At 45.5% G+C, this 15,508-nt stretch overlaps 1 protein-coding gene across 1 annotated transcript in view; it reads right to left on the bottom strand.

The window, feature by feature from the left end:
- MPI (mannose phosphate isomerase) overlaps positions 1-15,508 on the bottom strand; it is a 109,053-nt gene that overhangs the window by 70,913 nt on the left and 22,632 nt on the right. The window contains exons 3-6 of the mRNA XM_085643812.1: positions 14,193-14,393; positions 4,847-4,988; positions 2,521-2,703; positions 1,376-1,549 (exon numbers count right to left, since the gene is read on the bottom strand). Coding sequence (XP_085499938.1) covers positions 1,376-1,549; positions 2,521-2,703; positions 4,847-4,988; positions 14,193-14,393 — 700 coding nt within the window. The remainder of the gene's footprint in view (positions 1-1,375; positions 1,550-2,520; positions 2,704-4,846; positions 4,989-14,192; positions 14,394-15,508) is intronic.

Genomic DNA, 15,508 nt, shown 5'->3' with positions numbered 1-15,508 from the left:
AAATTTCGCGAGGATTCATCGACCGGCGCCAAAGTTATTCCAAATAGAATGTTGCGGATTTCCTATGGAAACAGGGTCCTAACTATAACTATCTACTGGCGACCGCCAGTAGATAATATATATATATACATATATACACACACTTACCTTACCATTACTTACCATTAATGGTAAAGCATATGTAGTAAAGGCACAAAAACATATCTGCATGGTAAAGGCAGCATTGCTGTTTTCCAGGGCAGAAGGGTGTGGGTGTGTTATTCCTCTGACCTTCAATCCTGCCCTGGTAGCCACCTGATCAGTGAGTTCTAATGCCTTCTCTCTTAGGTATAAAGGGGCAGGGATTTACATGGTCCACCACTGACCTATTGGTGGGAATCCTATGCATAAAGGTGCCCATCCCTGCATCAAGTTACTCTGACACCATGGTAGTTATTTTGGCTTATTGTAAGAATTAGCTTGTGCCCAGTCTGTCATAATGCTGGTCATCTTGCTAGAATAAAAGGTTTTAAATCAAAGCTAAGCCTAATTTTTTAGGATTCAAGCAACATGAATGTTGTCTCTAAGCTGAAAAGTTTTTGTAAACTGAGTAGTATCTCTGCTGTGTATAGTCAGATTGTGAACTTTTACATTTCCAACCAAGCCTGCTTCGGATTCACAGTTAAACAAAGCACAAGACCCAGAATCTACTTGAGATGAGTGTGATGGAAAAATGAAAAGGAGTTTAGGTGTAAACAGATGTTGTATAAATTTTAAACGACCGGCCATGTGATATTTCAAGTCAAGATTTCTTTTTAAATTGCAATTAGTACATATGGCTTACTAACTTTTTTACTCTTAACCAAAAGCGTAAAATGCACAGTTTTGCTGCATTTGTTCAGCGATTTATTGGGAGAGCCGTGCCTGCAGGGCACAAGATAACAGTATTTGAACATTTCATTAGTGACTCTTTAGAGATTAGGACCTTTCGCCAATTTGTGTAAGCATTAGGTAGGCAAGTATGTGATCTGGCAAGTTTTTAAACTTATTGCAGAGAAAAAGCTAGCTCTAAAACACAATGACTGTAATCCCCTGGAGGAACATTGGGCTGACTGCTTCAATCTCTTGCACAGTCTAATGCAGGACAGGATGTATGGCCAACTGCTTTCAGAGTTCACAGGCGCTACCGGTTAAGATCTCTGGTACCCTGCACAAATAATCATTTGCCTTGAATGGGCTTACCTGCTCATTTAGGGACACCTAGTGTGGGGGAGGTAATGTGTCTATGGCTGTTCATTGGATACAAACGGATTTAGCTTAGAAGAGGAGAGGAAGGTAGCCTGCACACTCATCACAGACGCAATGTGTACAATGCCGTCTCCAAACACATACTCACCTCCAGACAGGTAGGCGTGTGGCTCATTTGCTCCCAAGAACATGGCCTGACCCGGCTTCAGCTTCACCAAGTTTAGGAAATAAATTGCAAAGCAGCCAATGTCACCTGGAAACTGGGAGTGAAGCCGTAGCAGAAGTTCCCCATTACTGTCCGAGGTATCTTTGCCAGTTGCAACTGTTGGGAAGAGAACAACAGTGTACATGATCAAGGGAGCACGTGAGATACAAAGGCAAAAAGCAAAAGAGAGATAAGAGGCAGTGGGACGAAGTCATGGAGCGGCACGGAATGTATGCAAGTTAAATAAGGAGAGAGGTACAAAAGCATAACACAGTAGAGAGCAGTGTAGGGGAGAAAAAAGGGAAAATGATTGTGAGATCTAAAAGAAGTCAAACGAGGTGAATGGAGGAGGCTAGACAGAAACAAAGAGGGCATATGAATATAAATAAAGTGATGTCTGCATGAGCTGTGTGAGGGTCTCAGTACTGAAGCAATTGGTAAACAAAGATACTTGAGCTACATGGGTCTTACTACTAAAGGTAGACAAGCCAGATGATAATGAGGCTCTTTAGCTGAACTGTGTCTGGGACTTAGTATTGCACTAGACAATAAAAAGAGTACAAGGTGCTTTGGCTGAACTAGGTCTCAGTGCTACTGTGCAGAACAAGACTGAATACATGCAACAAGACATTAGCAGTATATAGCAAACATCACCTTTTCCAAGGGTATTAAGGACAGGAGGACCTAGGTCAGAGAGCATGGTTGTTCGTAAGAAGACATCAGTTGACTTAGGGCTGATAATTGTCAGAATAGAGAGTGCTGGGAAGGGAGAAAGGCCCAGAATGGGAGAAAAGGAAAAAGGCAGGGAGAGGCTCCAAATTCTTTAAATGACAGGTTTGAGGCATACAGCTGACCAGTCATCACCAGATAGCTTGCATTGACTAAGTGGTGTAAGGCTGGTGTGGGTTGGAGAGACTGTGCTAGATGGGGAAATGGCAGCAGAGAGAGAATGAGTGACAGGGTTTTAAGGACACAGAAGGGGAAAGAGAAGTGGTATAAAGAAATGGTGAGCAGCAGAGACCAGGTAAAAAGAGAGTTGAAGCTACAGTGACATGGTAAATCTACATTTTCTGGCAATCCTCACGCACCTTGCTCAGAGATTCTTTTCACCAGCATGTTCAACTGGTCAACAAAGACTTTCTTCTCTCTTTTCATCATGCTTGTGAAGCAGGTACGCAGTGCCAATGCCACACCTCGAGGGTCATCGTCCAAGCAGCGCTCCAGCTGCTCAGCTGCTGTGTTCCCAATCAGAGTACGGAACTCAGGAACATCTGCCAATGAAGAACATGTAGAATAGTCAGTCCACCTTCCTAACGGATGTATATATGTATGTATATATATATAGCTGTGTCTGTACAGCAGTAACCTATCTTGGAAGAAACAGAGATCTGAATGGTGGGCGAGGGCTCAGGAGTACGATTGAAACTCATTTACAAGAGGAGGGTATAAAGTGATTTCGGACTATGTGGGGAATTATGTCCCATGAAGGGATGAGCCTTTAGTTTCTTTCTCAACTCAAGGAGTGTTGGGCATTTCTGATGTTAGTGTGGCTGTTGTCCCAGAACCAGTGAACACAGGTGCCTTCTGCTTTTTTTCTTTTGTTTGCTTTCTTGCACTTTATCTCTAACTTGGCAATGTACTGGCTTGCTGGTGTGAAGTGGTCTGACCGAGATAGTCAGTTTTTGGGCCAGTTAAGTTGGGTTATAATTTCTGGTAGCTCTGTAGGTATCGCCACTGGTCTTGCAGACAATACGGGTCTGTGGAAAAAGCCAGCATCAGGTGATACAGTTATACTTCAAGCCATTAATAAGATAAGCTGCAGCATGTAGGATACCCCTGAAGGATGCAAGCGCAGTATCGGAGAGGCCGTTGCACAAAGGTCTACCTTCACACAGGTGAGAGAGGACCAGGGCTTGCACTGCTCTGAAATCAAAAAGTAGAGGTTTCAATTTTTTCAAGTGGGAAAGCTCATACACTGCCTAGAGAGATGTAGCAGTGATGTGGCGACCAGGGTGAGAACGAGAAATGCACACAATAGCCAAGGTCATAAAGAGAGAGAAAAAAAAAAATCGCAGAGAGTATGGGACCCAAGTGCTGGGCACACACTAAGCCATGGAAGGATTGACAATCAGAGCAGTAGCATGAGAGACCAAAACAGAAGGGTTTCTCTGACACGCAGTGCAAGGAACATAAGAAAAAGAGAAGTAGAGTGATGATGACAAGTTGAAGAGCTCTCGGAAAACTGTGAGCAGGGCAAATCAGTGTGCAACAGTGTACTGTGGATGTCCAGAACAGGAACATCATCACATTCAAGGTTCAGTAATGTGGTTGTTTTCACAACCCAACTGATAGAGATCCTGAGCAAAGGATGTCATTGTAGCCTGGTGAGCTTCTTTCTCTGGGCACATCCACTTAACACATCTGCGAAGCGACACCCTTGGTATTCTGACCTGGCTAATACTTTAACTGTGTTAGAAGGTGCAGGAGTGCTGCCTGTCCAGAAGATACATTTGCTTTCTCTGAATTTTGCATTGCTAGGTCGCACAATAGAGAAGCCACCCAGATATTTGGCACAGACTCCCCATGTATTTAACACAGGCTCCCCAGCAGGTATTGGAAGATTTGACTCAATTTCTCTCCTCCAGTCGACTCTTTCTCTTCCTTCAAATCACCTGCTCACTTCTATTGTCTTCTGCCACTCACATTGTTCATGCTGCTTCCCTTACTTATCCACCATTCTTCCATCCCAATGTATCTTTCGTCTAATCACCCCAGTTTCTTCCTTCCCTCTAATTGGGCCCCTCCTCTAATCCTCACTTCCAACACACTTTCTTTCCAGTGTCTTATCTTTTCTCATATTTAAATCCTCCCTCATCATTCCGTTGATATTTCTTCCCATATTCAACGTCCTCATTGCACGATTTCCTCCTCACTTCCGTCACTTATTTTTTAACTCTGATCATCCCTCTATTTTTGCATCAGCCCCATCTACTCCTTCACATCATTTGAGCCTTTTGAATTGTCTCTGGCCTCTTCGCTACCTTCCATAGACCACTTCTATTTCATCCCATCGCCCCATCTCTTCTCTACCCACTGTGGTACACCTCTCTTCCCTCACTTCCATGGTCATTCATTTGCCTCTCATCATCCGTTCTCTTATCTCTCATGTCCCATCTATTCCCATGTTTTGTATCCAACGCCCTCAAATCCGGTCTCTATCCACCATTTCCCTCCTCTTCCTTCTCTTGCATCATCTCCAGCACTGCCCTACCCCTCCTTGTGACTAGCCTCTTACCTATAATGCTAGGTCTCTTCCCACAGCCCCCTTGACCCCCCCTGCTGCCCCCCTCCATTTCACCATCTCAGGTTTCTCCACTATTATCCTATCACCTCTCCCCTCTCTCGGACTCTTACTTTTAAGGAATGCAACAATCTCCTCAACGGGCCGGAAGCCACACATGCCCTCAAAGGGTGTCAGGGCGATAGCCATCTCAGGCTTGTGGTTAGTGTCTGGATAGTGTTCTGGAAAGAGGTCGTGAAGTTTGCTGGCCAAGTCCTGCAAAGTAAATGGATATCAAGGGGGTTACAGTGAGGATCCCAGATACATTTTCTTCCACCATACAGCTTGATTGTTTGGTTAACTATAAATATGGAATACTCCATCACTTAGCGCTATAGTAAAAAAAAAAAAAAAAAAATCAGATGTGCAGGTATACTATGGTTTAATATTCCCCTCTGAGTAACGTCCATCATCAATTCCTGTATAACTAATCTGCAAGCCCAGCTCTCCAAATGCTTATAGTGGACCTTCCGATGAAATGCCAACATCTAATGGTTTATCAGTGGCCATTAAACACTCCATTCCCATTCTCCCCCAAACAAATACACACCATGGAACATTCAAAGATTACCACTGGGACATGATCAAATCACATTCGCAATACGGTCTTCATGCACGGTCCTATACTATTCTTATCTTCATTCCCCCCTATTCCCATCAAGTGAGGAAAAGTGCTACAGCATTTGCAGAACCATCATACGGCCAAAGTCATACATCATGAGTGCAAAGATGCATATGTTGGACACCAATGAGGCCTGGTTAGTCAAGATGGCAAATGCATACTAGTGGTGCTCCCGGACCTCCCCCACCATCCGCCGCATTCCCACTAACTGCAGTCTCAATTCTCCTGGGCAGGAATGCCGTACATGGCCCATGGTAGTCTTCCCTGTCCTGTATCCCGGTGCCAGGGCCACAGTGGCCGTGGAAGAGCATTGCGCACTTGGATGCAACTCAGCCTTCTCTCAAAATGGGGGCTAGACCCGCAGTCCGGGGATAGGTCACCATGGAGCCCTGCGGTCACCGCGGTCCCCTGGACATGTGACACTGGAGCAGAGGTGAAAAACTCACGATCACAAACTTAGTGGCTGTAGTGGAGAGGGAGAGAGGCCGTGGCCCTGTAGTTATAGCACACTCTTCTTACCCTGTATGGCCACTCATGGAGGGTGAGCTAGTCTTAAGGGCCTGACACAGCAGACCACTGCTGGCTGTGTTCACCTGTGTGAGCTCCGGTCAGTGGCTGGTGCCGATGGATTTGCTCAGATGCCCCCCAGATGGACGAGGTGGTGAGATCCACGGTGGCCCAATAGCTGCCTTGCCTGGAAGGACAAAAACCCAGCCCGGTGCTTCAATGGACCTGCGGCGAGGCCCTAGTGCCCCACTTCCGCAATGGCTTTGGGGTGATCCATGCCTGGAGACCTCCTGCCTCTGGTCTGGGGTGGTTACGAGGGCAGGAGTATTCTAGCTCCATGAGCTGGTGTTGTTACTCCCTCAGACCTCTCCAGCGGTGACAGAAACAGAAGGAGGGGAATTGTCCAGCCTGCGGCCCTGCCCATGGACTGATCTCCTGCACCTCCATGACCAAACTGTCCATAGTTGCTTGTGCTGCCTCCATCTACACTGGGGCAAGTGGGCTTGCGGTCCCACCCACGAGGAGACCACTGGCTCAGGACTTCTGTAGGCAGCAAGGAGGCCGCACCAAGGACCCAATCTGCCATGTAGCTCCAATACATGAGTGCTGGCTTCCAAGACCCACATTGGGAAGTGATCACCTGTGTGAGCAGCGCCACTGACCCCTTAAGATCTCACTTTCCCGACTGACCACAGATTCCCTATGACCCCTTCACACCCATCTGTTTGCGCTGCCCCATTCCACACATGAGGCAAGCAGGCTAATGAACAGTGAAAGAGGCACCCCCACCTTTCGCCATCCAGTCGCCAGGTACAACATAAAACTCATTGAGCTTGCCACGATTACGAGTGGTTCATCTACACCCACGCGAGCAGAGTTTCCGTAATACAATACTAGAGTCCAAATCCCAGCAGGCCGAAGTGCTGCGGACCCACTGACCCGCCGAAGTGCTGCGGACCCACTGACCCACCGAAGCACCAGGCACCACCTTCTACCACACCAGATTGCGAACAATCAGCGCAGATTCTGGCCCAAGATGTGGAAAGGCAAGGGCCCCCATGTCTCACGCCCAACCTTGATAGATAAAATTCACCACCATGACAGCGGTGGTTACGGTTCCAAAGAGGAATTACCCCTAGCCCCCGAGAACAAACCCTATGGCCATAAACATCTTCTTTTAGACTAGCCAAGTCTCTTGAGAAGCCGTTGAGACCAAAGTACGGGAAATGGGGACGGACATGCCCTTATCAGGCACAATCTCTGCAATATAGTGGCCAGAGTCACTGCGGGGGAAGAAAGGATGTTGTCACTTGAAGACGAAGTTGCCATCTTTAAAACCAACATGACAAAAATGTTCTTGGTCACTGCAACTCTCAAACAACGGGTGAAAGATGCTGAAAGGACGTTAAAATATAATAACCTCCATTTTGTTGGATTACCGGAAGATGCAGAATCCCTGACCCCCCCCCCCCCCCCCCAAGACATTCCTAGAAAACTGGCTGAGAACAAGGATACTTGAGGGAAAGCTTTCACAATGGTTTGTTTTGGAATGACCGCATAGAACCTTGGCACCACAGCCACCCTGGTAGCGTCCCCCCAACCACTGATAGCTTGTATACTCAACTAGCAAGACGGGCACTGTTCTGCAAGAAGTTTGCACCAACCTTTTTCAATCCTCTTATGTCATGAACTTCCCAGATTACATCAGCACAACCCAGATACAACGGAAATCATTCAATGAAATGAAAGAAAAACTCTGGGCCTTCAAAGTTCAATACATGCCGATGTACCTGGCGAAGCTAAAGGCGATCTTCAACTACGGTTCATACTTCTTCATTACCCTAGAGGAGGACTGGGAATGGGCAACAGAAAAGAAGGACTGGCTTCAAATCCAGGCAGTAACATCCAAGTACATGGACCCAGAGGGCCTTCCCGAACTGCGAAACCCAGCTCTAACAGGCGATAAAGATTCTGGAAAGGCCAAACATGAGCCACAGGCACCTCTGACTCCTCTGTGTTCAGAAACGACCCTGCACAATAAACTGACGATCACTCAACACTGTGAGGATCCTACGTGACCACAGGACACGCTCAGACTAGTGGATAGAAACACATCAGGAGGTGCCTACTCGTGAGAGTCAACAAAACCCTCACACCCAGGAGAGATGTATGGCACTGCCCCTAGTCCTGGAGAAAAGCCAGAGGGTAGAGAGATGGCTCACAGGCAGCTCCTCATTCCCTGCCCTCTGGCAATCCCAATGACCTGCCACACGAGAAAAAGATACATTGGAGGAGGTTCACCTCTCATTCCCCAAGAGACTAGTTATCATGTTTCGGTTTAGGGAGGAGTTACTGGCCGACAGATGCTTCAAGAGGAGAAGGCAGAAGGGAAGGGAATGGGGAGGGTGGGGTGTTTGTTATTTGCACCATTCACACTTTCAGCACCGCTGTCATGCTCACCCATCAGATGCCATATGACGACTTAACCTCGGGTTACTGACGACCCACACCAACATGACCTACTGTTATCCCATCTCAGGATTACTGATAGCCTCAATTTCCTACTCCCAAATGACGAAACAGTTGATTATGTCTTGAAATGTGAACAGCCTTTTGAGACTATATCAAAAGGAGGAAACAATTCCAACTTCCTATTCTTATGTTGGAAGAAACTCTCCTATTAGGCTCCCATCGTCCCTTCTTGCAGCGGTTTGGATAAGACCGGGTCTATTATGGCGGGTCCGCTCGCGGCCTCAGAGTAGTTGCGTTACTTGTACACAAAACCCATTTTCGTAACATCCATGATCGCTTTGGGAAGGTTTGTTGGAGGAGGGGTTCCTAGAGTGAAAACTATATAACGTTCAAAGTGTGTACATTCCACTCCACCTGCATGGCCTGAACCTTGAAGCCCTCAAACATCGATTTCAAAATTCGCTCTAGGAACGATTTCCGTGGTAGGGGATTTCAATGCTACTCCTAATCCCGAAATAGATACCTCGGAATTCCACACTCAAACCCCCCCCCCCCCCCCCCAAGATGGACCAACTGGCAAGGACCACAAGACTTATAAACTGGATGGACTCCCTGGGCCTTTGAGATAGTTGTAGGATTTGAAACCGCCATGGCTTGGAATATACCCATATATCCGCAGCTCACAAATCACTCTTTCGTATACACTTAATATTGTTCCTAGCGACAATGTGTTAAGAGTCAGTGCTGTTAATATTTACCCCAGTGGTATCACTGATCACTACCCGATTGTGGCAGCCCTGGGAGGAGAAAGAGGGGCCTCGAGACTCATTCGGAGCCTCCATGCCTGGTACCTTGCGGACAAGAAAGGTATAGAGTTCCTCTCCACTGGAATACAAACCTATCTTGAAACTAACCAAGGTACAGTGGATTCGCCAGGGCTGTTGTGGGCAGCGAGCAAGGCCTTTATCAGGGGGATAGCCAAAGACTATACCCATTGCCCCAAAAAAAAGAGAATGCAGGAAATCACAGCCCTTTCAACCAGCATCTTACCATAAGTGAAACAATACTTTAGACAACCGGCTGACACCATAAGTTGTCCATTGGCCCTGGTCAAGAGGAACCTCGACAGATGGTCAAGGACGAGGATCACCATTGCTGGAGAGCCTTGACGCAAAAAAAATCTATGAACGAAATGATAAGTCTGGGAAGTTGCTGTACTGGTTGGCCATCAGAGAAGTGGCCTCACGGATCATCCCCGAGATAATGGACACATTAGGCTCCTCAACAAATAGATTCCCTTGAATCGCAGCGGTATTCACTGCATACTACATCCAAAGTTAAGCACATTATCCACGCTCCACAGAGGAGCAGCAGAGGTTCCGCTTACACTGCTCTCCAATGCAGACAGGATCGGTCTCAACAAATCGCTTAAGGTAGAGGAGATAGATGTGGCAATACATGATATGAACTCTGGTAGGACACCTGGTCAGGACGGCTTCCGCTGGAGCACTATCAGAAATTTACAGCCCTGATCTCACCCACCTACTTAATCTATACACCGAAGCAGCGAACGGTAGCTTGCCCACAGATAAATATGGCCGGTATTGTGGGTATCCCTAACCTAGATCAGTCTCCAAATCACTGTGCCTCATATAGACCCATATCCTTAATCAATACAAAGGTAAAGATACTTGCCAAGCTCCCTGCCAACAGGTTCTTGCGGGTACTGAACAAATTGGTCAATCCAGATTAGTGTGGATGCATATCCTGCCGGGGCACGCATCACTGCACAAGACGAGTGCATGTGGCTATCACCCATATTATAGAACTAGAAGACCTCTCCGCCCTCCTACTCCTTGACATTGAAAACAGCTTTCAACTCAGTGTATTGATCCTGCCTGACCTAGGTTCTGGGAAAAATGGGACTGGGACATAGAATACATAGATATATTGGACTGTTTTACTCAGAGCCCCAAGCACAGACGCAGATTAATGGAATATTATTAGACTCTTTCCCTATTCACATGGAAACCAGACAGGGATGCTTACTCACTTAATTCCTTCTAGTTCTGGTGATTGAGCCCTTTGCCTGGGTGGTGTGTTGTGACTCCCAGAGACATGGGTGGTGGTGGTGGTGGTGGGAGGAGGAAGGTACTGAAGATCGAATTGCACTCTAGGTAGACAACATACTCCTGTACCCCTTGCATCCACACGGGCCCGCAATGTATTGAACTACAGGACCTGTACAAAGGGGCCTCCGGGTTAACTAGAATACATCTATACTGGTCCCGCTCAGAGGAGACGACTCTGCTGCAACATTGCACACCCCTGTATCTATCCAACGTACAAGCTTTAAATATGTGGGGAGACGAGGTCTCCTGTGACTCTGGTCTCACCGGAGTCTCAACATGATCGCTCTCACGACTGTGAAAGCAGACCTACAACGTAGGGCGTTGTTGACACTCCATGTATTGGGCAGGGTCACCCTCTTCAAAATAATGATTCTTCTGCGTTATCTATACCTTTTTAAGAATTTAACACTACCTATTCCAAACAGCTAGATTCGAGACCGCTCATCTGTGGCTGGTCCTTTTTATGGTCCAACCATCCACACCCGGAAAGTGCTGAGGAAATACAGGCAAACAGTATATGATGGTGTGATGGGCATGGCTGACCTCCAACTTAATTACAGAATGGATCAGTTATCAACAACTGGCTGATGGAGGGGTGGAATGATCAAGCATACCGGGCAGAACTTTCACTCCAGGACTAACACAAAGTGATGTGAAGACTATATGATAACCCAATCCCACGACGACTCCCCAAAGTCACCCGAGTGATCATTATGTGCTGGCTCACTGCACTGCCGGAATTGGGATAGGACAAAACCCTGACACAGCAAACCCCTTTATGGCAAGGGAGGCACATTTCACACACTGCACGACTTACTGGCTGTGCCAAATGGGACAGATTAGGCATTGCAGACCTGGGTGACATCTGGCAAGGGAATAACATCTGTTCATTTCATGACTTGCAAAATTAAATCACCCTGTCCCAGACCCAATTCTACATATATCTACAAATACGACATACTTTGAGAGCATCCAAAGCACACCAACTAGTGGGACTTCCCAAGCACAACCCGCTTGAAGTCACGCTGCAGATGGGCAAATTAGAGAAAGAAAGCATATCCAAAATGTACTGTGCAATAGTCCTCAACACCCCCAATGGGGTGGGTTTGAAACAAAAGTGTGATAATGTATTGGGCCCGGGTAAGATCTAGACTGGAGTCTGGTGCGTAGAAACCTCCCATCCCCCACCACCTGCCAGGCTCATACAGATGAACTACTTAAATATTGCATACCTCACCCCGTGATGACTCTGGCACGCAGGTAAAACCCCTCACCCCCAACTGCCTCCACTGTTTATGTCCTGATGCACACTTCTTCCATGTGACCCGGCAATACCCCCCGACTGTGACATACTGGCACCAGACCATGGAGACTCTGACTCAAGTATTGGGCCGTTAAGCTGAACTCCCACGAACACAAGCCTTACTTGGGGTCCTACGAAGTGGGGGACAGTAGCGGAGACTGTTACCTGATTGGCATTTTTATAATTTCGTGGCAAAAAGATATCTCTTTTGCAAATGGAAGACTGCAGCTTTACCCACTCTATCCGAATGGTGTGCAGGCACGGACTGCTGTGCGAAACTAGAGGAACCCACCAATACTGCTAGGGGCTGCCCACATGTGGGGTAAATGGTGGCAATATTTATGGCTTGTGTTCTATGATACTGCAGGGCTAATTCCGGTAACTGATCTGCAAAACGTTACATTCACAAATGTTAACACTTGTGCTTTATGTAATTATTTATAAAAAAATTGTGCTAATGTCAATCATAATGAGTCTTTTTATTAATGCTTTAATTTTGATTCTTTTGTTTTGTAATATATGGCACCCAACGAACGAGGTTTAAGCGAGGCTTACAGAAGTCATATCACCCCTTCTGAACCAACACAACTCTGTTCTGTTGAGGTGTTGAAGTTGAGAATTGCCTCACTACTAATAGATCCGATTTGGAATTTATTTTCTCCCAACAGGTGTCTCAGGAGGGATAAGAACAGTCTGTAGAAATCCAGACTAGAAGAATTGGTAAGATATTGAAATTCCCCTGCTCCAACTGTCGCCAACGTTCCACACCAAAACATTTTAAGGAAGAGCCACAACAGCTTAAAACCCTGGCCTGGAACTGTATATTCCCATCTCTGTCCCTTCACTATGTTTAATGCTGGCTGCTGTTACCTAGACACAGGTATGAGATGATTACTCGTTATTGCCCTCTTTCTCCTTTTCTTATAAACAGACAGTACTATAAGTCTCTATTAAAAAAAACAAATCCATGGCTGTAATGTTCAAAGTACCAGGGCATGCAAGTACAAGTTCGTACTAATTTAATTTTCTATGAGGCTGATGCTCTGTGGCTGTGACGTGACTGAGCAAAATAGAAATTATCTTTAGAAATGTCCTAATACTGAGCCAATAAGTCACATATTTTTCTGTTTTCGGAGGACAATGGTCAAAGAATGCCTTTTGGGGAAAGGCTTAACTTCTGGGAAAGAATGAGGGGCATATTGGTCAGGAATGGCCTTGGACAATAACAGGACATGCTCATAGGGCCTAGAACATCCAATAGTATCTGTTGGTATCACCATTTCTAGATATCACCATTTCGAGATATCCCCAATTTCTGGTTTGTGTGACTGACGTTAGGAAGCTTGCACTGCATGATGAAGTTGACTTAAAATAGAGAATACACACATGGTTACTAAGGTGAGAAGTGTGTTCCTTTTTCTAAATTGGTGGAGTACTGAGCTACAAAATAATAAATAAGAAAAGGTTAAAATCCTTTCCTGCAAAGGATACCTTACCTCAAAATGTATTTTCTTTGTTAGTATGTGAATGGGCACAAGAGTGAGTTGTAATGTATACCAGTCAGGTTCTTAGTAGACTTATTTCTTCTGGGTAGATGCACTCAATTGAGAGGAGAGTTAATTATGGGAAGGCAAGAAAATAAGCAAGGCGAAAGCCTTTCAGCTCAACCTCCTTCATTTGGAGTATTCAGATAAGCTAGTGGGATTTATTTTCCAGTACCATAATACGAGTCTTGTTGAGGAACAAGAGAGTAAGTGAAGGAGCTGCTCCACTACATCTTTTGTGGGCACTTGGTGTAGGCGCACCGGAGATTCATAAGATGGGGAAGCTCTCCCAGCTATCTTGTAGAGTCTCTAATAAGGTAAATTGGGGTCAATCAATGAGATATTTACTGTAGGGCAGTGACAAGTTCCCTTCCCAATGGTCTCTACGTCTTCAGTGAACATGAATGCAGCTCTAGTTTTCAATTAAAAGGTGCACAGTTACCAAAGTGAGTAATCAAAAATGGTCAAAGTGTGAATTGTTGAATGTACTCAACATTACTTGACTTTTCAGCAAAACTGCACGCTACTAGGAGAAACTATGAAGAGTGAGAAGTCTGCAAAAGAATATAGAATACTGGTCACTAATGTGCCTATGTGAACAGTTCTTTTCACTCTATAAGGAGATTTTATTAGCTCTATCATGAACTTCCTAGTTAGACAGCTAAAGTTTTACCTCCATGGATCCCTAAACAGAGAAACAAAAAATACAGAAGCTTTTGTAAAAGAAAAAATAAAGAAGTGTGAACCTATTTCAGAATAGGTTTTAAGGATTGTATTGTACATTTTATGGACCGTCCCTACCCCTTCCCCCACCACCTGCCTAAGTGGACCATGCCTTACCTTGTTGGGATGCGCTTGAATGGACAGAGCGATGTTGACCGACAATACTTTGAAGAGGAACGGTAGCTGACCATGGAATGTATCCTTGACCATTGACCCTAGGCACTCTGGATGATCCTCAATCCATTGCCCCAGTGTCTTCTGGGAAATCCTGTTGTCCACAATGATGGCATCACCTTTGGGGTGAGTTCCCATCCAGAGCTGAAGATTGGAAGAGATCGGGAGACAAATGAGAAATATTTTAGAAATAGGATGCGGTCAGAGAGAAATGTGTCGGAGAACTCTGGGCAAGCAGCATAGCTTTCAGATCTTAGAGCAATGCTCTCTTTTTAATCTTGTATGTCAGCATTTGAACAGGTGGAGAGAAAAACTACACTTTGTGGGAAAAAGCATTGAAAAGTTGGAGTTTCAAAGTGGGAGCAGGGCGTTACAAAGAGGAACCCACTGGTGTTCAGGCAGTGATCAACACAGAAATAACACACTATAGAAATTCCCATCCCACTATTCTAGCACACAAGAACAGCATAAGTGCACACCAGTCTAAGAATGACAAACCACAAAAGAAGTAGAAACTTGATATTGAGGCATGACACAAAATAATGATTATGCTGCAATTTATCAACTCAAAGAGGTCTCCTGATATTGTGGGAATAAGTGTAGGGCATTCTACACTATGAGCGGATGATGATGCCAACTCTGGAATTAATATCAAGAGATTAAATGCACATGTATGCTTCATCATATAAAATTTAATTTAGGAGTGAGAGGGTAGAGTGAATAGAAACTTACCATACACCAAGACTGCTGACCCATTTAAGCCTGACATGAGTAGCACTCGTACCTGTCAGTTGCTCAGTCTGGGCATCCATCTCCAGTTTTAGGCAAACCAGCTCACTCTAGTGCTTTCATGGGCATGCCTGCACACTGTCACAGCAGCAGCATGCATACACATCCGACATCCCACATATAAAGAACTTAGAATTTCATGTCGGCCATGTAATTCTAAGGCATTAGTATTTTATTATGTCACAACAGTCCAATTTGAGTCAACTGAACGCACTATAATTAAATCAAAGGTGAGAGAGAGAGAGAGGCGGTTTGGCCAGCAGGTCAAAAGTCAACCTTATAGGAGGCATCATTTTTGCTGAAGGGACTAAGCCACAAGAATTAGATGGAGGTGAAGTGATTAACATTTCAAGAAGCCAACATTTAAGGTACCTTGCTCAACAAAAGTGCTGTGGGCCACTGAGGTCCAGTAAAAGCGATACTTCTTTTAAAATGTATGGTTACTGCCCCCATAATAAGGTTGTGACACA

Source organism: Triturus cristatus, chromosome 3_1 (genome assembly GCF_964204655.1).
Source record: "Triturus cristatus chromosome 3_1, aTriCri1.1, whole genome shotgun sequence".
Lineage (NCBI taxonomy): Eukaryota > Metazoa > Chordata > Amphibia > Caudata > Salamandridae > Triturus > Triturus cristatus.
Note: the sequence above shows the minus strand (reverse complement) of the source record. Positions and strands in the feature narration are given on the sequence as shown.